The sequence below is a fragment of the Malaclemys terrapin genome, chromosome 2, assembly GCF_027887155.1.
Source record: "Malaclemys terrapin pileata isolate rMalTer1 chromosome 2, rMalTer1.hap1, whole genome shotgun sequence".
In the NCBI taxonomy this organism is placed as follows: Eukaryota; Metazoa; Chordata; order Testudines; family Emydidae; genus Malaclemys; species Malaclemys terrapin.
Genome location: NC_071506.1, coordinates 246,109,956 through 246,131,685, shown reverse-complemented (window position 1 = coordinate 246,131,685; position 21,730 = coordinate 246,109,956). Strand labels below are relative to the sequence as shown.

General features: G+C 43.6%; 1 protein-coding gene across 1 annotated transcript in view; it reads left to right on the top strand.

Annotated features, from left to right (window-relative positions):
- The window catches only part of ITGA8 (integrin subunit alpha 8), a 175,996-nt gene that overhangs the window by 3,724 nt on the left and 150,542 nt on the right, over window positions 1–21,730 (top strand). Inside the window, exons 3-4 of the mRNA XM_054020579.1 lie at window positions 13,405–13,505; window positions 17,196–17,319. Coding sequence (XP_053876554.1) covers window positions 13,405–13,505; window positions 17,196–17,319 — 225 coding nt within the window. The remainder of the gene's footprint in view (window positions 1–13,404; window positions 13,506–17,195; window positions 17,320–21,730) is intronic.

Genomic DNA, 21,730 nt, shown 5'->3' with positions numbered 1-21,730 from the left:
GTCAATGAGAGTTACCTTGTCCCAATGAGAGAAGCACACTTCGATGCTTTTCTCACTTGTATTGCCAACAATAACCATCAGACTTAAAAAAATAGAAACAAAGGAATGTTCATTGAATGAGAACGCTTTCCATAAGTGCCCTTTACAAAAGAGCTATAATAATACTTTTGATTTACATGAGTTTGGAATTACCTTGAGAACAGAAAGATAGATTTTAAGTGATTATAAGTAGCAAGAATAGAGATCAAAGTTGATTACTCAAGAAACAAAAATAAATTTTCAGTCTAAGTTCTATAAACTAAACAAAATTTGAATTAAACAGTGTCTCACCGTGATAAATGGTACAAACAGGTCACAGATCTTCAATACACAGGCTGGAACTGCCATTCAGCCTGGGACCACCGTCCCCAGTTTAAAGTCTTTGTCCTACAGACATGTTTCCAGGTGTTGAGTTGTGGTGGGAGTGAGGCCAAATCATGATGTCATTTCTCCTCTTTTATAGTTTCTTCCAGCTTGCTGCCCCCATTGGTCAAGCAGCATCCATTGTCTACATGCTCTCTCTCAGAAGTCTTCTGGGATGGCTGCTGGGAGAGTGGATTCCCTTTAGTAGGACACCAGCATGTTTGGCTACTCCACTGTTGTACCTGACGGACTGATTGTGTGTGTTCCCAGCCTCATAACATATCTCAGTAACACATACAGCAATATGGCTCAGAACCTCGCATATAATAATAGCATATACAATCCAACATAATATTAAAGGTCAACAGATTAAGGCTTTTAACATGATACCTCACAAGGCATACTTTGTTCAAAACATGTCATAATTATATGACACTGGTGAATATGGGGATTCCAGGGTGTTGCTTTGAGGTATAGAATGCCCCAGTGCAAGGTCATGCATTTAGGGACTAACAACAAGAATTTTTGCTATAAGCTGGGGACATATCAGTTGGAAGTGACAGAGGAGGAGAAAGATCTGGGTATATTAGCTGATCACAGGAGGTTTATGAGCCGCCAATATGATGCAGCTGTGAAAAAGACTAATGCAGTCCTAGGATGCATCAGGCGAGGTATTTCCAGTAGAGACAGGGAAGTGTTAGTACCATTGTACAAGGTACTGGTGAGATCTCAGGATCTGGAATACTGTGTGCAATTGTGGTCTCCCATGTTTAAGAAAGATTAATTCAAACTGGAACAGGTGCAGAGAAGGGCTACTAGGATGATCTGAAGAATGGAAAACTTACCTTTTGAGAGGAGACTCACAGAGCTTGGCTTGTTTACCCTAACCAAAAGAAGGCTGAGGGGAAATATGATTGCTCTTTATAAATACATCAGAGGGATAAATACCAGGAAGGGAGAGGAGTTATTTAAATTAATCACCAATGTGGACACCAGAATAAACGGATATAAACTGGCCATCACCAAGTTTAGGCTTGAAATTAGGTTAAGGTTTCTAATCATCACAGGAGTGAAGTTCTGGAACAGCCTTCCAAGTGGACCAGTGGGGGAAAAAACCTAACTGTCTTCAAGACTGAGCTTGATAAGTTTATGGAGGGGGTGGTATGACAGGACTGCCTACAGTGGCATGTAGCTGACTGCTAGCAGCAAATATCTCCAATGGATCATTATGGGGCTCTAAATGGGGAGGGCTCTGAGTTACTACCGATAATTCTTTCCTAGGTGTCTGGCTGGTAGGTCTTGCCCATATGCTTAGTGTCTAAACGATCTCCATATTTGTGATCAGGAAGGAATTTTCCCCTGGGTCAGATTGGCAAAGACTCTGGGGGGTTTTCTCCTTCCTCTGCAGCACGGGGAAGGGGTCACTTGCAGGTTTAAACTAGTATAAATGGTGAATTCTCTGTATCTTGAAGTCTTTAAATCATGATTTAAGGACTTCAGTAACTCAGCCAGAGGTTACGGGTCTATTACAGGAATGGGTGGATGAGGTTCTGTGGCCTGCAATGTGCAGAAGGTCAAACTATATGATAGTGATGGTCCCTTCTGACCTTAAAGTCTTTGACTTGAATTTCAAGCATCGTTCGTTCATCAACAACATTCCAAATGCATCACCAGTATTTGAATTCATGCTATTAATATCCTCCCTCTGCTCAAATGGGGAGAAAAAAAGAGAGAGAGATGATAATTACATCAGTCAAGAGTCAGGAAGTTGTATTATGCCATATGCTAACTTTATAGTGGGATAGTAATTACAGCTGCTCTGTAATAATTTATGATTACTGAATGTTGATCTGGTTGTTTTGGATGTTTACTGTCTGAATGTATTGGTTTAGTTTAATATGGGATTGTAAGTTAAAACAAGCAAGGGAAGAAGAATGGCTCAAGATAAGCCTCTTCTCCACAAACTCTTGAGGGTTGTTAGGAGACAATGCTGGACAGGAAGAGGTGTTGGAACTGAGACCAGTACACAGTGAGATATGAAACTAACTTTAAATGTCTGTCACTGCTTCAGAGTGCCTTGTTCTAGCTGCTAAACAAGAATATCTGCTAGGTGTTCATATTTGTGTAGAAAAATCACAAGGCATAATGTCAATTGTTCTACAGTGGATTATCCCAAACTGTCACATATCACATAAGAATATGTAAATCTGTCAAGTCATGATGATTTTCATCCACTGGTGATAAAACTAACCCAAAACTAACTTGCAGTGCTTTATGGCATGTGATGTGCATATTTGTGGGTGTTAATACCTAGCTTGTGGAAAAGTAAGGGGACTTCATTTTTTTCAGATCAGTCAATCCAGCACTTCTCCAGAGCACTAAACTGACTTAATTACTAAGCAACAACAGCAATTAACCCCCTTAATGATGTATGTGCTTTGCTCCAGTGGGGAGGTGAGAAGATGTCTTTAAGGATTCTCCACTTTGTTCCCTCTTTTCCCCTCCCTCCCCTTTAAAGGTGTCATATTGCACTGACCTACCCTTAAGCAGTGGAAAGCTGGATATGACTCTCTTTGGAATATAATGAGAGGGAGATGGGGTTGGAGGAGCATGTTTTAGTGTGATGTGAGCACTGGACAGGCAATCAGGAATTCCCGAGTTCCTATCCTGGTTCTGAAACAGATTCCCTCCTTTACCTTCAGCAAGTAACAACTTCTTTGCTTCAGTTTCTCCATCTCAGAAATGGGGCTAAGAATACCCACTTACATTGTAGCTGTGAGGCTTAATTACTTAATACATGAGAACCTCAGAGTTACGAACACTTCGGGAATGGAGGTCGTTCATAACTCTGAAATGTTTGCAACAAAGTGCTATGGTTGTTCTTTCAAAAGTTTGCAACTGACCATTGACTTAAAACAGTTTTGAAACTTTATTATGCAGAAGAAAAATGCTGGTTTTAACCATCTTCATTTAAATAAAACAAGCACAGAAATAGTTTCCTTACCTTGTTAAATCTTTTTTTAAACTCTCCCTTTATTATTTTAGTAGCTTATGTTTAACATTGTAAGGACATAAGACTGGCCATACTGGGTCAGACTAAAATCCATCTAGCCCAGTATCTTGTCTTCCGACAGTGGCTAATGCGGGAATGAACAGAACAGGTAATCATCAAATGATCCATCCCCTGTTACCCATTCCCAGCTTCTGCACTGTGTTTGCTTTTTATTTTTTTTTTCTGCTCTCTGCTGCTGCCTGATTGTGTACTTCAGGTTCCAAATGAGGTGTGTGTTGACCAGTCAGTTTGTAACTCTGAGGTTCTGCTGAACTTGTGTTTTGAAGGTGAGACTTGGTCTGCAAGTACTAATATGGGTGCTGTTCCTTATGGTGACCAGAAGGGGTAGCAGAAGAGCAACTTGCAGAAATCTTTCCCCCTATTTGACTAAGTGCTTTACTTCTAAAGCATCCAGAACATCTTGCAGCTCAGGACCAAACTTGAATCCCCATTTTAACTATTTATACATCCGATCTGTTGGAAAACTAAGAGTACACATTTCAAAAACTCATTTTAAAATGATTTAGGTACATGATGGTCAGTAACAACTTTTAAAAAGGCAGCACTGATGGGGCATGAATTTGCCAGTCTTCCAGGATTCAGCATGTTCTCTCTCTCCTCTGAGTGTGCTTCATCATATATTAGTCAGACAGGTTGTATTTTTCAAACTAACTGTAGAAAATATGAATAGCCTGTCAAGAAAAAAAATACGGGGGGAAAGTCTAGGTTAACTCTGGCCAAGTGTGCGGTTGAGAGAAAACATGAGCCAGTTTGGCCAGAAGCAGAGTTGATTGTAACAAAACCCAGGTACTGTAGAAGGAAAGGATGTATTGTGAGACTCAGGAGATTTAGTTATATAAAAAAAACTATTAACTGTAAAGATGATAAAATCCTGTGGGAAATTTAGAATCCTGTTATAAAATAGGATTTGCATCTCAAGAGAAAATATTAGAGGAGAAAAAGTTCACCCCACCTTCAAATTCTGACACTATTGATTCAACAACACCGGTTTTGCCTTACCATGGGCTTAATGATTCCCATGTAGAGTTCTGATTTATGGCAGGTATGTGGTTTCTTTTCCCAATCCCAATCACATTTTAAGGAGAAAAAGGAAAAAGTAATTTAACTCCCATTGACTTCAATGATAATTTCCCTGAGTCAGGAAAAAGTAAAAGTGGAATAAAAACTTCTGGGTATGGCCCAATTAAATTAAAACAACTTGCATGAATGAAATCTAATGCACAATAAAAAAATGTAAATCCACTTATGCAAAATCAAATTTCAAAATAGAGCCCCTCTCATGATAATCCCAAGAGATTTAACTGCTTTAAAACACTAATAAAAATAATATCTAAAGCTTTCCATCTGTAGACCTACAAGCACTATATAATGGAAGTCAGTATCATTACCTCCACTTTGCTAATGTGGAAACTGAGGCACAGAGAAGCAAACTGAGTTTCCTAAAGTCAGTCTCCTCCTCTCCCAATTTCCAACAGGACCAATTATCACCTCTTTGCTTGGCCCACCAGACCCTGGTTCCTAGATTCTAGTTCCTAGCCTTGTGGTGGTGCTCGGCACTTCTATGTGACAGACCTAAAATCAATGCTCATGTGAATGTTAAGAAGGAAAATGGGTGACTAAGGCCTGGTCTGCAGTACAAAGTTAGGTTAATTTAAGACACCTTGTGTCATCTTAGTTGTGCATGTGTCTATGTTTAAATTTGTCTCCCACTGATGTAAGCTCTCCATTACACTAACATAATAACACCACCAGCATTGAGCCATGGTCGATGTATTGATGTCGACGCAGTGAATGTAGACCTGTGTCAACCTTAACAGTCCTCCAGCAGCTGCTCCACAATGCCCAACAGTGAATTCCACTGCCCTGGGGTCATGGCGAATGGAAGCCTTCCCCCCATCCCTTTAAAACCCTGTGAATTTTTGAACGCCTTTTCCTGATTGTCCAGCTTGGACACAACATCTTGCAGCTTGCATTATGTGCCACTGCCCAGCTGACCATGCTGGCTACATGCTCCAGACGCACTTTGGCTTGGAGTAGACAAGAGATATTGGATCTCCTGGGCCTGTGGGAAGAAGAGATTGTGCAAGTACAGCTATGGACCAGTCATAGAAATATGGACATCTATGATCAGATTGCATGGCAGATGCAAGAAAAAGGATACAACAGGGATTAGTAGTAGTGCCGCATGAAAGCAAAGGAACTGTGGAAGCAGGGCCAGCGCTTCCACTTAGGCAACCTAGGCAGTCGCCTAGGACACCAGGATTTGGGGGATTTGGAGGGTGGCATTTTGCCGCCGTTGGCGGCAATTCAGCGGCGGGGGTCCTTCCGCGCTCCGGGTCTTCGGCAGCAATTCTGCAGTGGGTCCTTCACTCACTCTGGGACCCACCCCGAAGTGCCCCAAAGACCAGGAGCGCGGAAGGACCTCCCTCCCCCCCGCAGAATTGCTGCCACCGACCGGGAGCCTAGGGCGCCAAAACCCCCGGCGCCACTCCTGTGTGGAAGACATACCAGAAGCCCAGAGAATTCAACAGTCATTCCAGTGCCGAGCTGCAGACCTGCTTCTTTTTTAAAGATTGTCATGCCATATTTGCATGATACCCCATCATCACCATGGATACCCCGAGCCATAGGCCCCTGGCATGACAGTGAGGAGGAGGAGAATGAAGAGGGACATGTGGCCAAGGAGTCCAACTATGCCATGAGCCAGGACCTGTTTGAGACTCCACCGCAGTCCAGTCAGTCCCGGCAGTCGGGCCTGGGTGAGCCTGATGCAGGGGAAGGAACTTTGGGTAAGTGTGTACATTTATTTCCCAGTACAGTGATGCTTCCCCCAACTTCTCATTGGAATTTTCATGTGGATACTCTGCAGTTCTCTCCCAAAGGTTTCTAGGGATGGTAGCCACATTTCCTCCTCCATGGTGGGACACTTTCCCATGCCACTCACTGATAACTTCAGCAGGTACAATTGCAGTACACAGGCTAGTAGCATCTGGGCCTGGGTGGCTTTGGGACGCCATTAGTAGCTGTGGCCTTGAGGGGTTCTCCCTCCACCCCTGCAGAATGCCTGAGCCAGATAAGGAAGAGAAGAAAGAGGACTTAGGATGACATTTTCAGCGAGATCTTGCATCAGACCGTGAACAGAGGGCCTGGAGCATGAATATTGCAAACTGTATGGAGAAGGAAATAGTGGGCAGGAGAAAGGCCCAGGAGTCAGGCAGGGTGATGCACCAGTACATAATGGCACTTGTTCAGCTGCACTCACAGATGCTGCAGACTCTTGTGGACCTACAGGTTCAACAATCCTGGGCTCACCTCCTTTTGCAGTCCATGGAGAACTTCAGTATAGAACCTCCCTACAAACCCCCTCAACATTCCCTGTGGCATCAAGAGCTGCATCCTTATCCCTACTGCTACACCTCAGAGGATGGGGGGAAAAAAGGGGACGACACACATTAAGGACAACCACAGCTTCATGTACACTGACTTGTGAGAACCACTGTTGATGAATGTGTAGCTAAAAAGGAAATGAATGTTCCTTTCCCTTCTTTAAGCTCTGTTCTATAAATTTGTTAAGATTTTAATGAATTTGCTTTTAACTTGCACAGAAATTTTTTGAAGTGTTTTCATTACTCAATAGAACTCTATTGTTTGGGAAATAATTCATCTTTATTAGTTCCCAACATATGCTGCAATGTGCCTAGTAGTTCTGAAAGCACCCACCTACTTGTTACTGTACAGAGTGACCCAACTCATTGGCTCAGTGACAAAAACAATGTTATAATCATAAATGTACAGCAAACACCACCAGATTAATAAGTGCTTTGTCACTTTTATATTCAAAGATGTGCACCAAGCACCACACAGTTCCTAACAGGCCCCTAAACTGCAGGGCCAGGTAGAGCACAGTACACCTCAATGCATTACTGAGGCTTGGTGTTTTTTCAAAGCCTCCCTGGCTGTATAGCTCCACATTGAGCTATTTGGATAGCCCTTGTGTCTGGCTGTTCAAACTCAGCAGACACTCAAGTGGAGGGCTCCCCTTCCACCCTCCATCCCAGCAGCAACTTTTCTCCCTTTGCTTCACAAATATTATGCAAGCCAGAGCAGGCAGCTATAACCCTTGGGATGTTTTTCTCACTGAGATCCAATTTTGTGAATACACGATGCCAGCAACCCTTCAATCTACCAAAAGCATGTTCAACTGTCATTCTGCACCTACTGAGCCAGAAGTTCAATCTTTTCTTGGTGCTGTCGAGGTGCATCTGACAGTTCTGCAGCCACTTTTTGTCATCTCAATCCTGCCTTATGATATGATGCCACCAATCAGTGCTCATTTCTCGGGCCCTGAAGCAATGCTCCACTGCCTGAAACTGCTCTACCTTTAACTGGTTCTTGCTATATCCCACAGCAATCTGACTGCTTGGAAATCCTCATGTTCCCCATGGCTCTTCTTTGGGCTCTGCAAATACCAGAGGCTCATACGTCCTGTGCTTGCAATGCTCCCAGCAATGGTGCAGAGCTGTGGGGGCTCCAGGCTTCCATCAGAGATAGTGAACAGCAAAAAGTCCCATGCGGGTTATGGGATTTTCAAAATAGACACAGAAATTGTGGGATAGAGATGGCATTATGAGTTGAAGAAAGTTGTATGATGGGAACTTGACCCTGCAGTCCTAGTCACTTCTGCAAGATTCATTTCTGCCCCACCATGCATTGCCAGAACTTCCCAAAAGACAGTGGGTGCTGGATGGTGGATTGTGACCTACCCATAATGCACTGTATTGTACATCGAAACAAGCATTCCTGGTAAATACGCACAGTGCCAACGTAAGGATGCATGTGCACAAGCATTATATTAACTGCAGTGGTTTTATGCTGCCATAAAATGCATTGGCAAAAGTTTGTATTGTAGACATGCCCCAAATGCGAGGATAAGCACTGACGTGTCTCCTCCTCCTGCATCTGCAGAGAGCTGGAGTGGAGACTAGCATAATCTGTTAGGGGAGTGGAAAGGAAATCCATGGGCTGTATATAGCATCAGGTGGGAATGATCTGGTCTACAGATTGGAGGTTACTGGATCAGAATTAAAACTAAGAATGGGAAGTGGATTTGCAGTGTGGCCACTGGAGTATTAGCTATAGGTGCTGTTGTTTAGTCTACAAAGTCTCATCTAAGAGCAGACAGAACAGGTTTCCAGGTGTTTAGCAGTAACAGTTCACACTCATTCTTTGGGATCCCAGGAAACCTACCCCTGGAGGGTTTCCCCAACATTTTAGAGAAAAGAAAACAGCTTTTTAAAATGCCCTAGGCTGTGCCTCAAAAGTAAGAAAGTTCAAAACTTGATACCCATGTAAATACATTTTATGTAATTGGAAATGGGAATTCCTGGCTTTTTAATGATACAGAGCTTTCCTCTCTAGTTCCAAGGAGTTACAAGATATGGGTCTGAATATTGCCTATCCTGGACCTCAGTAACTCCTGGGGAGAAGCATCCCATTTGGAAGAATAAGAAGGAAGCATTTTTCTGACAGGTTGATTTTAAAAAAAAAAAAGCAGCATCAGTAGTTTGACAGCTGCACAGGGGTTTGGAATATTTGAAGTAGTGTAGGTGGCGATGGATTAGTGGGCAAAATAACTAAATATGCAAATCAGTACTGCACCAGCAAATATTTGCATATGCAGCCATTCAGTATGCAAATCCTGCATTTATCCATTCACAGAAGCTTTTGCAGATGCAAGTTAGGTAGCTGCATGCTTAACTGCTCGTGGGTGTAGTTACTCACTTGGTGAGCCAAATGGGAATTGCACTTACTTATGAAGGGCTAAATTTGATCTAACATACGCAAATACGGGATATACAGGTGTACCCATTACTGCTCAGTTTTCAAGCGTACAGTTGTGGCCTACAATGTTGTTTTAACATAGATTTATATTTAACTATGTGGATTAACATTTTTCTTAATTGTGTTACTGCTGTGTGGACTTAAAAACACAAAAACACTCCCACAAGAATTATGCTTAGCACATGCTTGATCATTCTGTGCATTGCTGCTGCCACATATATGCTGATGTGGGAGGCTGAATTATGGAGTCCTTGAAATGATCCTCTAGGACATGTGGCCATACAGGGCTAAATTCTCCTCTCAGTGACACCACTGCAACCCCCATTGAAATAACACCAATGACACGATTTCAGTGGAAGTTCCACTGAAGCTGCTGCCATGAGCATTTGGTCCACACCACGGATAAATGCTGTGCTAGGTCATACTACCAACAGGTGCCATGTGGCACGGTTTGCTAAACAGATTGAAAAAGCATGTGATATTTGCTTGACCTGATGGAAACACAAGGAACCTTTCTGCATAAACTCTTGATTTCTGCCATGTTAGGTAATCTTAGTCCCATTTTGGGAAATAATATTAGTGCTCATTTTCATTTTTTCATGAGCCTATTCCTGAGGTCATTGCTCAAACAAAACCCCCACTGAAGTCAATGGGAATTTCCCTGAGTAAGGTTTGAATAAGGATCTTAGATTTGGTTCATGAGAACTTTATTATCCAACTCACATCCTCAGTAACGAGGTTGGGAGTTGAGGGCATGGGCAAAGAGTCCTCTCTTCCCAACCCATGGAATAGCAGTAGAGCCACAATGGCTCCCTAGACTGTTGCTATTTCCATCCTCCATATGAAAAATGGCTGCTGGATTCATGTAATAGGCAGAGATCCACTGGCCTTAGTACCGCTCCTTCCAGGGCCACCTCCTGCCCTGCATCCAAGACTCTGTCAACAGCATTCCATAAAAAACCCTGTGTCCACACAGCGGTAGAGCCACATGGGTTTCATTGCAGGAATTGCCCTCTGGAGCCTGGTAAAAGGGGGCAGCATTTCTTTGAGAAACTACATGCTGCTTTGGCATTTTAAAGAGCTGCTCTTCTGAGTCAGGCAAAATTACCAGTTAAGTCAATCAAAATTCGGTATGGGGTAAGGACCAAAAGGAAGGAGGTTCAGCACAGCTGAGCATGGACTACAATTATTAGCAAAGCAGGATGGTTGAGTGGTTAGGGCACTAACCTAGGACTTGGGAGATGCTGGTACAATTCCACACTTCACCACACATATTGAATGATCAGAGGCACAGCCTCTCTGTGCCTTGGTTGCCCCTATGTAAAGTGGGGATAATAGCACTTCCTATCTTCTAGGGGTGTAGTGAGGATAAATACATTAAAGGTTGAGAGGCGCTTGGACACTACTGTAATGGGGGCCATATAAGTATCTATGATACAGTGAAATAGCAGCTGTTTTGTGTTGTACTCCCACAGAAACCTGTTCTCTAATGAAACATGCAGTGTACGATGCAAATAGAATAACACAGTCTGGGTAAATTCACAGATGTGTCCATTTTTATGTGAGACAAGGTGGATGAGGTAATGTCTTTTATTAGACCAACTTCTGTTAGTGGGAGAGACAAGCTTTCAAGCTTACACAGAGTTCTCTTCAAGTCTTAATATCCTGGGACCAGCACGGCTACAAGAACACTGCAAACATTTTTATGTTGTCTTTTATTTCAGTAGAGTTATATGGGGAAAGCTGCGAGAAATAGTTGTTGTTTTATCATGATCTCAATACTGGTTTGGCTTCAGGAAGTGTTATATGTGAAGAGCTACGTGGTACATAAAAGGCACACCCAGGGGTGGTGGTGAGGTGTGCTCCCCTAGCAGGAGCTCCTGAAGGCATTGTGCTTCAAACAGGTGCAATGTCTGAGAAAGCACAGCCATATTGTGCTTCAGGCAGGCCCTGTGACAAGTACAAGCTTTGCTGGCCTGTATGGAGAAAAGAGAAACAAGGTCATAGCTTGACTGATGCTCGACTCACATACTCTAGTTAGTTACCCCTGAAATAATCTTGTGCGGTTTGAGAAAATGTAGTGAGACATCAGGTTATCTCACTGTAGTTTAGGCCCTTTATCCTACACAGCATCATGGTTTTAATGTGTCAAGGGCTCATGGGACAAAGTGTAGAGTTGTATAGGGTTCTGCAGGAGCTCTGAAATCTCAGCCTCCATCTTGGATTCATTCTCAGAGGGGTGATTCTTGAACAAGAGGTGTTGTTTGTAAAGCATAACTTCTATTCACATTTGACTACAATCTGCCTGTACACAAATATGTTTGTTTCAAATAAAAATACTCTTTTCAAGCTAGAAAAGTGGTTGTGAGGATTCACTCTTCAGAGTCAGTCTAAGGTTGGCAGCTGTAAGTCAAAACCCATGGCAGATTTTCAAGCTTTAAAAGCTTTGTTTTAAATCAAGACCACATACTTGAACATAGCCTGTGTTCAAATATGTTGGTTTAATCAAAAAAGAAGCTTTGAGAGCTTGAAAGTGTCTGCATGTCTGCCCCCTTTGGGAGAGCGAATCAAAAGAGTGGCACCAAAAGGTGGGTGGAATTTGGCAACTCCTCCAATGCAATGCCTCGCGAAGGTCATCTTCTGTCACACCCCTAAAGTTTTGGCCCTTTAATAATTTCCTGCTTAAAAAAAAAAATTAAGTATATTTTTATATATATTCTTGCTGATTTCTGAAAATCACAAGTATGCATGTAATAAAGTTTCTGGCTCTTTTGCCAGTTCTGTAAGTGCTAATTGCAGTACTAGAAAACCTGTATTGGTGAGGCACAGAAATATACAAATTTCACATGGTTCATATAAATGAAAGGAACTTTCTCAAAACTTTCATACATTCATTCTGAGTCAGTTTTTCTGATCCTGTGACTTCATACATTGTCCTAAATTAACAAAAGTACAGATGCTGAGTCCTCGTATCCCCTAATATAATGGTTCTTTCACCCCAATTCAGGTTGTATCAATAACATTTATCAGCGGTTATCGCACAGCAGAGTCTCCAATGCCACAATATACCCTGTACTTAGAATAGGAAAGAACATAGGTATTTCATCTACCACTGTCTCTAACTGCAGGAAAATGTTGACTCTTTAATTTTTACTGGTGTGTTTTTGTTTTTCCTTTACTTAAATTAAAATAATGTAATATGATGCTAAAAAAAATCTCTACATTCCAGGTTTGACAGTGTGTGTGTTTTTATTTTCACTGAAAATGCGTAAAAAAGAGTTGATTCTTGTGAAATACTCCTTGATAAGAACCAGAGACAAAAGTAAGAGAAGACAGATATGAGGGGATATGGGTAATAAGCTGCTTATATATAAATTGAGAAGTTCATTAGGAGTGACTGGTGAGGGAGGAGCATACTTTAAGACCATGTGGGAAATCAGTTTACTTCAGAGTACTGAGGGTGAAAGGAAGGGATGTCTGCTTTTTATTAAACCTGAAATGCATTATAATTGGGCTGAGTCTTTACCCAGATGGCTCCTCTTATGCGGACATCTGCAAAGTGTATATAAAGCCATGTTAAAGAACTGTCTCTTGTGGCAGTATGTACTCATGTAATTCAGTTAAGAACTAAGTCCTTTACTATACTTAATACTGGTCCTTGAATAACGCATGCTGAGAAATTGCATTTGCCTGGCCAACAATGATTATAATACATATTTTGTCACAGTATAAAGCTATGTGACTTTTGAGAACAGTTTCATGAAATTTTGGCTCATTTTGTAGGGATTCTTGTTCATTCTTTATAAGAAATCCACAGCTAAACAAATTTTTCAGTATGGATAGAGGGCTAGACTTTTCCTTAGTTTCCTAAGTTTTTCATTGCCATTACAGTGATAGAGGCATTTTTCAGTGACCAATGACATGTGCTTGAACAATATTAAAATGCCTTTACCACATTAATGAAACTTGTCTGAGGATAATAGATGTGATATAATTCATATGTCCATTGCTCTATTATCATCTAGCTGAAGCCAATGAAGTAACATTTTTTAAATTAGATATCAGCAGCCTGTTTCTTTCTTTGTCAGACAACAGAAAAATCAAAGTCAACAGCACCAGGGAACCTATTGAGTTTAAGTCAAATCAGTGGTTTGGGGCAACAGTCAAGGCTCATAAAGGAAAAGTTGTGGTAAGTTTAACGAATTGATATTCATTTTCAGATGTTTATGTTTTCTGAACTGTATATCTTAAATGTGTGTGTGTACACAACTAATAAGTTTTAGAATATACATATGTACAAAAACAGATTTTATATATAGAGAGAGATCAGACAATAAAAGCAATATATAAAAATCAGACTGAACTGAATACTTGAAGACCATCTTAATGCAGTTAGAAATGAAGAAAGGCATTTTACTCATCGTGCAAGCAAATGAGTAATTTAATTTATTATTCAAAGCATAAAATAGTGGAACTATTTTTAAGATATATATGAACTGATTGCCATATATTTAAAAAACTGTAATGTATTGTAAAGCTTTATGAGGAAAGTTAGCTACAGAATTACCTAAAGGAAGCCAAAAATTCCAGTGAAGATCAATTGATATCCTGATGAAAATGTTACTATTTGTATCAATATTTAATTTTGTTTTATAGGATAATCATATTATATTGTAGTCATGGTAATGACTAAATAAGAGTTTTGCTTTTAAAAACATTAAGTGTATGTGTTCTGATTTTATAGAACATTTTGCAGGCACTGATAGAAAGCCCCTACTGCATATTTATACTGATATATTTGATTTCTTTCTTATACTGAGTAGTTTTGTTGCATAGTATGGAGCTGATGTATGCTATACACAGGCATTTTACATTCATAGTTTTTGCACAAGGATTCACAGTGAAAAGGATACTAAACACTTTGTGATGTGAAACTTTAGTTTGGCCATACTTTATTTTCCTTACAATTATGAAACAACAACTTTTGCTTTGGGATTTGTTTAAAGCTGTTTCAGTTATTAATTAATGGGAATAAGTATCTAAAGAAAATGCCTTACTTTAAATAGTTGATCTTGTGGTTAACCCCAGAAAAGGATTTTGACATAAAACAGGTGATGAATAAAACATCGCTCTCTTATGTTACAGAACTAACATGTACAGTTAATTCCCTGCAGTTTTGCATCTGAGTTATCGTAGCTGTCAAGTTGCAGATTTGGTACCTGCATCTGGTAGACGTACTTTTATTTACAAGTTGATAACATATATACAATTATTGTTAAACAGGAAATCCTAACATATTATTTGGCTTTAACTAAAGTTTGTCATAAAGTGTTATATTGATTTAAATAGCTGAATACTTATCATGTGCTCTAATAATAACAATTAGCAAGCTGAAATATAATCTCTTCTGATACAACTATTCACTGACACTTAGAATGCCTTAGTTTTAGTCAGATGTGAGGAAATCCCACCCTTGATTGCTGTGCCATAAAAAATATACAGTGTCCAGTAGAGGCCTGTTTCGTTTTGGTTCTAGTACGTTTTCTCATCAGCAGTTTTGCCAAACTTTCTGCAATGGAGCTGTAGCAGCTCATGGCAGGCCCCTCTTGGCTCCTGCTCCTGCCCCTGCTGCGCTGCTAAAGTCACTTGGAGACCCTGGGGTTCGGTAACCGCTGGTGCTTTTTATTCACAAGTTGTGCTCCCACCACCTTTTCCCAGGGGTGAAAGTAACTTAAAGGACTTACCGGTACGCCAGAGTCCTGAGCAGGGGGCGTGGCCTCAACCGGAAGAGGCGGGGCTTTAAATCCCCAGGCCCTTTAAATCAAGATTTAAAGGGCCCGGGGCTCCAGCTGTGGTAGCGGCGGCTGGGAGCCCCAGGCCCTTTAAATCACCCCCAGAGCTACCAGCCGCAGAGGTGGCTGGGAGCCCCGGGGCTAAGGGGCCATTTAAAGGTCCTGGGGCTCCAGCTGCCGCTACCGCAGCGGAGCCCCAGGCCCTTCAAATCACAGACGGAGCCCCAGGGGCTCCTGGCTGCCATCGCTACTCAGGGCTCTGGCGGTGATTTAAAAGGCCTGGGGCTCCGCTGCAGTAGTGGCGGCTGGAAGCCCCTGACCCTTTAAATCACTGCCAGAGACCCGCCACCGCTGTTACCCCGGGGGTTCCGGCAGTGGGGCTCAGGCAGCAATTTAAAGGGCCAGGGGCTCCCAGCCACAGAGGAGCCCCGGGTCCTTTAAATTGCCGATGGAGCCCCAGGGGCTACATCACAGCTCCTGCAGCAGGGTTTGGGAGCGCCTGGGCCTTTAAATCACCGCGGAGCCCTGTGCTGCTGCCGCTACCCCAGGGCTCCTGCAGCAGGGCTCGGGCGGTGATTTAAAGGGCCTGGGGCTCTGCTGCGGTAGCAGTGGCTGGGAGCGCCCAGGCCATTAAATCACTACCGGAGCCCTGTGCCACCGCCGCTACCTCGGGGCTCTGGCAACGGGGCTCCAGTGGCGATTTAAAGGGCCCAGGGCTCCCGCAACAGCCGGAACCCTAGGCCCTTTAAATCACCACCCGAGCCCTGCTGCCGGAGCCGCCAGGGTAATGGCAGCAGCCAGGGGCTCTGGCGGTGATTTAAAGGGCCTTTTAAATCACCACCTGAGCCACCTCTGCCAACCAAGGGCTCTGGCAGTGGGGCTCTGGTGGCAATTTAAAGGGCCCGGGGCTCCCCCCAGGCTCTTTAAATCGTCGGCCTGGGGAAGCCAGTCTGGTCCGGTATGGCATACCGGCTCTTGCCAGTATGCTGTACCAGACCATACCGGCTTACTTTCACCTCTGCCTTTTCCCCATACACAGCTTGCTTCTAGTGTCTGCTCCCAGGAGGGAAGGGTTATCACTCTGCTTCCTCCCCTTTCCCTGGCTTCCTTCCCTGCAGCCTTTATCTAGCCCCAGACTAATTGGGTGGGCAGCTGTCTCCCATTCACCAAATAGGCGCAGGTTTTCTCTAGCCAGCTCCAATTTCCTTCCCATAATGAGGGTTGGCATGACAGAGGGCTGAGTCAGCAGTTCTTGCCCAGCACCCTGTCACAGTAGCTAAAGTCAACAATTTTAAGGCAAAACCTTGAATTGCTGACTTTTGAAAGTGAGAAAACTAAAGGTTTAAACTTTGATAGGGTTCCATGGGGAAAAAGGGAGAATCCATTATCACATTGCTTGAAGTTTTTTTCTACTGCAGCAGCAGCAACAACAATAAAATAGAATTAGGCCAAATTTTACTGTTATAAGTTTTCTTTTGCAAATGATTTTGTCAAACTTTCTGAAATGCATCTACAATTATAATTACAAGAAATAAATTCACTTTGATTGTCCTCTATCAGACCACCGGCCACACCCTCTGTGCTGCAACAAAAAGAGCTCAGCTCTGCAGAACCTCCTCTTATTCCCCCGCACAGCAGAACCATGCTGTAACAATGAACATCGTGAGAATCCCGAGGGATTGATTGAACCAGGGACCTTTCAAACTAAAACCATAGGGCAAAGGACTAAGTCCCTTAACTGGGACAGTAGCAAACTCATCTTCTGTGGATCAGGCACAGAGGGGGTTTAATAACACATGCTTAAAAGTGGGTAACACTATCTGAGACAATTTACCTGTCCAGGGAGAGGAGGGAGAGGGCAAGTTTGGTCCTTAGATGTAAGTGGATTGTTAATGATGCAGAGGGAAGAAGAGAACATTGCAAGTTATGAAGGTTCCCATGGTTCTTTCATCCACCCTAGTATGACAGTTTCTACCCAAATGATAGAAACTTAACAGGAACAAAAATAGCTAATTTGTTTAATGAAGAACTGACTTAGCCCATGCATGGCACATAAAAGATCTGTTACATAATTACTGTTTTAATAGGCTTGTGCTCCCTTATATCATTGGAGGACCCTTAAAGCCACCCCTGAAAAGGATCCAGTTGGCACCTGCTATGTCGCAATTCAGAACTTCAGTGCATATGCCGAGTATTCTCCTTGTCGCAACAGTAAGTTTTAATATAAATGCTCTTGCCTCAATAGAACTGAAATTGGGATCAGTGGTTTCAGACTTTCAATCTTAGTGCTGTCTTGGCTAGATGAAAATTACTGAGGGATGTCACCCAGGGAAAGAATATAAAGAAAGGCAGACATTAAACTATATGTCTCCACTTGGATGCTTTATCATATAATTAAAAGAGCAGAGATTAAGTAAATAAGGCTTGTGCAATTATGGTGATAAAATATAATTTGCTTAATTTAATAGGGTTTAAAATACAGCAAACAGATCTCGAAAAGCATAAGTAAGCATTTTTAAACGGTTGCTCATTCTGAATGTGAATCTGTCATTATAGAATTGCGGTCCTAAGAGCAGCTCCTGCACTGAGATAGAAACGGCTGCATTGTCCGAATCACCAGCAATAAGTTGATTGTGTATTACTTCCTGTGCACAAGAAAGCAGCCCACAGTAGCAGTGCTACTGCACATGCTGATCTGTGTTGTGTGGGAATTGAGGAACTCCTCCACAACTCTAATGCCTTCCTGCTTGTGGAATAGGTCAGAGAGGGCGTGTATCAAGGCCCAAGCCCAATTATTTATAGGAATACAAAAAATACCATACTAGGTCAGATGAGTGATACATCTAGTCCAGTGTCCTGCCTCTGACAGTTGTCATTACCAGATATTTTGGAGGGAGGTGTAAGAATTCCTGCAGTAAGCAATGATGGGATAACATGCCCCAAGGAAGTTTCTTCCTACCTCAAAAGCTAAAGACTGTCTTAAGCCTCGAAGCATGAAGGTTTATAGCCGTTCCAACACGTGTGTGTGTATGTGTGTGTGTTGTTTTAAATATTTACTACAATATCTCTATATATTCTTGTTATCCATATGAATGACTTCATCGCTTTCTGAATCCTGCTAAGCTCCTAGCCTCAGTGATTTTTTTATTATTATTATTTTATTTTGGCAAAGAATCACTTCATGTGCTATTTCCCTAAACTCTAAAGGTGTGTCTGCACAGCTGCTGGGAGCGAGTCTCGCAGCCCAAGTCAACAGACTTGCATTAACAGGGCTCGGGCTAGCACGCCCAAAATAACTGTGTAGATGTTGCTGTGATATTCGAGCTTGGGCCCTGAAGCCCAACCCCCTACCTAAGCTTCAGAGCCCAAGCTCCCACACTGCTATTTTTAGCATGTTTGCTAAAATCTAGCACAGATCTGTGGACCCAGACTGCACGAGTCACTCCCAGCAGCTGTAGAGAGACATCGTAAAGGCTCATCCAACTGTCGTTAAAATCAATGAGAAGAACCCGTTGACTTCATGGGACTTGGATTGGGCCCATACAGAATCATTTCAGTGTCTAGCAGTTACTTCTCCCACAGACCAGAAATAGCTGCTGTTTCACAGTTACTTGCCATGTGCTGTTTTCCAAAGTTAATAGCTAATATTATGAGCTAGCCTATGCCTCTGTGTGGAAATGCCCACAGGAGGGCTAAGTTGTTGATGTTCAGTTTATTTGTATAGTAGCAACAAAGTGCTGGGCAGACAAGTAAACAGACCTGCTCCCTCCTTTGAAGAGGCTACGATAGTGAAATTTGCCAAGTTCCTTCTTGTGGAGTTCTAGAGATAACATCATGCCATGCTGTGAGGTTTGCCTGCAGGGCCACACGAGGCAGGGGGACCAAAAGGGCAGTTTTCCCCAAGCCCCCCATTCTGAGTGTTGTGACCTGGTGCATGGGGTGGCAGCACCATTCAAGTTTGGCCTGGCCATCCCATTGTCATGACTAGGTCACAGTGCACAGAGTGGGGTGCTGAGCCCTGTCCCGTTGGACTGAAGTTACCACAGCTGGGTGAGTGTTGGGCAGATTCACTCTTCAGCCCCATCCATCACCCTCTGGGGCCTCTTTTGAATCCATGGTAATTTTGTTGGAAAGGTGGGGGGGGGGGGCTCAGTTTTAGATTTTGCCCCAAACCCTCTGTGTAGCCCTGTTTGCCTGCCCTGAGAATGCACACCTGAGATGTGTGCAATCAAGCAGCCCTGTGATTCTTCCTAATATCTGCAAGAAAATCCCGTGGAACTCAACACATACAAAGGCAACTGGGACATCTGCATGTAGGGCCAACCCCTCAGCATTACCCACTAGGTTCTCCACTGCAGAGTTGCTCCAGACAGAGCTGCATTACCAAGCCTCCCTCTCATGGCCTAGCCCTTACACCCAGACCCCTAATGAGGGGAGAGATGACACCACAGAGTGAGAAGCTGAATCTGTGGGAAAATAATGGTCACAAGCTCTGCGCTAGTTCCTGCTGGTGTGTCACTTTGGCTTTGCTCAGGGATGATGCCATGTGGAGGGACTGTTCCAATGGCCATCCTCACTTGATGTCCAGTTGTAGCCCCCTGAACCTGCACATCGCCAGGTGCCTGGTGTTCATAGGGAAGGTCCTCTTTAAGGGTTTGAGGAAGGAGAAAAGATCGCCACATTCTTCTTCCCTCCCTCCAACAGATATTGGGCAACTGTAGCAGGTTACTCTATTCCAAGTCTATTGCTTCATGGTGATAGAACTAAGAAAGAAGAGTCAGCAAATATACATGAAAATGCAGAATTATATTACAGTTCAATACTTGTTTAACCCAAAATCCAGTCTCTCAAAAAGCTTGGCTTTATGAATTACCTGAATGTCCCTCAGGGTTGTATAGATAGCCAAGATCTCCTGCAGGGTGGATCCTTTGAATACACCCAGATTGACCCACCCTCCAAGTCACTATTTATCCAAAAGTTTCAAACTTCCTAAGAGACCCTTATTTTTGTATTTATGGCAAATCAAGCTGTTGCAGCAATTCTATGACTCCTTGCTAAGCCACTAATTTTTGGTTACCCACACTGGTTCGGACAGGATGCCTATTGATTGTGGCTGGAGACCCTGGCTAGGCAGTGAGAGAAGAATGTCCCAAATAGTAAATATCATTTTTCAAGATATCATCATTTGGCACCAATCTCATGGCTCTGCAGAGGGCCCTTATTTCTTCATTACATAGAGTCCCATATAATCTTTTTACCTCCTTAGGTGGTTTTGTACCTTTTGCCTCAAGGCTGTGGGGTTTATTTAATTGCACAAAAATTCAAGAAAGTTGCTAAATGTAAATAAGCAAAACAAGACCACATCCTTAAGACAATAACTGCATAAGCTCACAGCCTTACTACCAGCACCAGATCCTGTCAGACTGGATCCCTAGAACGTTTTGTATGCTGTTGTGATTCTGCTATCCGTAAATGCATTAAAACAGGGGTTCTCAACCTTTTCCTTTCTGAGGCCCCCCACAACATGCTATTAAAAACTCCAGGGCCCAGGCCAGCAGGAGAGGGGGAGACTCAGGGCTCTGGGCCGGGTGGGGGGAAGGGCCCTCATGCATAGATGTACTTTGACTTCTATTTTGGGTAAGCAGGGGCCAGCGGGGGTTGAGCCAGCTCCGCATGGCAGGGTCCAGGCAGGGAGCACCATCTCCACCCCCTGACTCACCTCAGCAGGCCACCTGCCTGTCTGAGATGTGGGGGGTGGGGCACAACCAAAAATTATAACTCAAAGGTGAGTGCAGGAAGTGGGTAGCTAGGGGCTGTGTGCGGGCAGGGAGTAGCTCGATGCAGAGAGAGGAGTAGCTAGAGGCTGTGTGCGGGCAGGGGAGTAGCTAGGGGCTGTGTGCGGCCAGGGGAGTAGCTCAGGATGCAGAGAGAGGAGTAGCTAGGGGCTGTGTGTGGACAGGAGGGTAGCTCAGGGTGCAGAAAAGGGCTAGCTCGATGCAGAGAGAGGGGTAGCTAGTGTCTGTGTGCCGGGAGGGCTCCCCTGTGTTCCCCGGTCCCTGAGGGTTCTTCCAGCCACAGAGCCGGATCCTCCCGCCCAGGCAGCTCTTACCAGCTGTGTGAGCAAAGGGGGCTGGGAACTGAGAAGCAGCTTCAACCCCCTGCAGCAGCAGCAGCAGGAGACAAGGGAATGCCATAGCTGCCTACTCCATGACACCAGCCAGAGCAGCAACTGTCCTGCCCTGCCTGGCTCCTGCTTCTTGCCTCCTACCTGGCCAGGGGACGGGGAGAGAAGGAGGTGGTGGGGTGTGTGTGTGTGGAGCGCCCCCGGGATTGCCTTGTTCCTGTACTGCAGTTTTTTTTTTTGCAAGGGTAACACCCACATGTCCCCCCAACTCTGCCCAAAGGCTCAGGGCTTCTACCCTCTTGGGAGCACCGGAACTTGGGGCTCCGGAATTCAGCGTTGCTGCTCCTGGCGTCTGCCCCGCATGGGGCGCCAGAGATTGGGGCTTCAGCCCCACAGGAGGTGCTGGGGCTCAGGCTCTAGGTTTTAACTGTGGGTTCACAGACCCCCAGGGGGCAACAGACCCCCTGTTGAGAACCACTGCATTAAAACATATTTCTC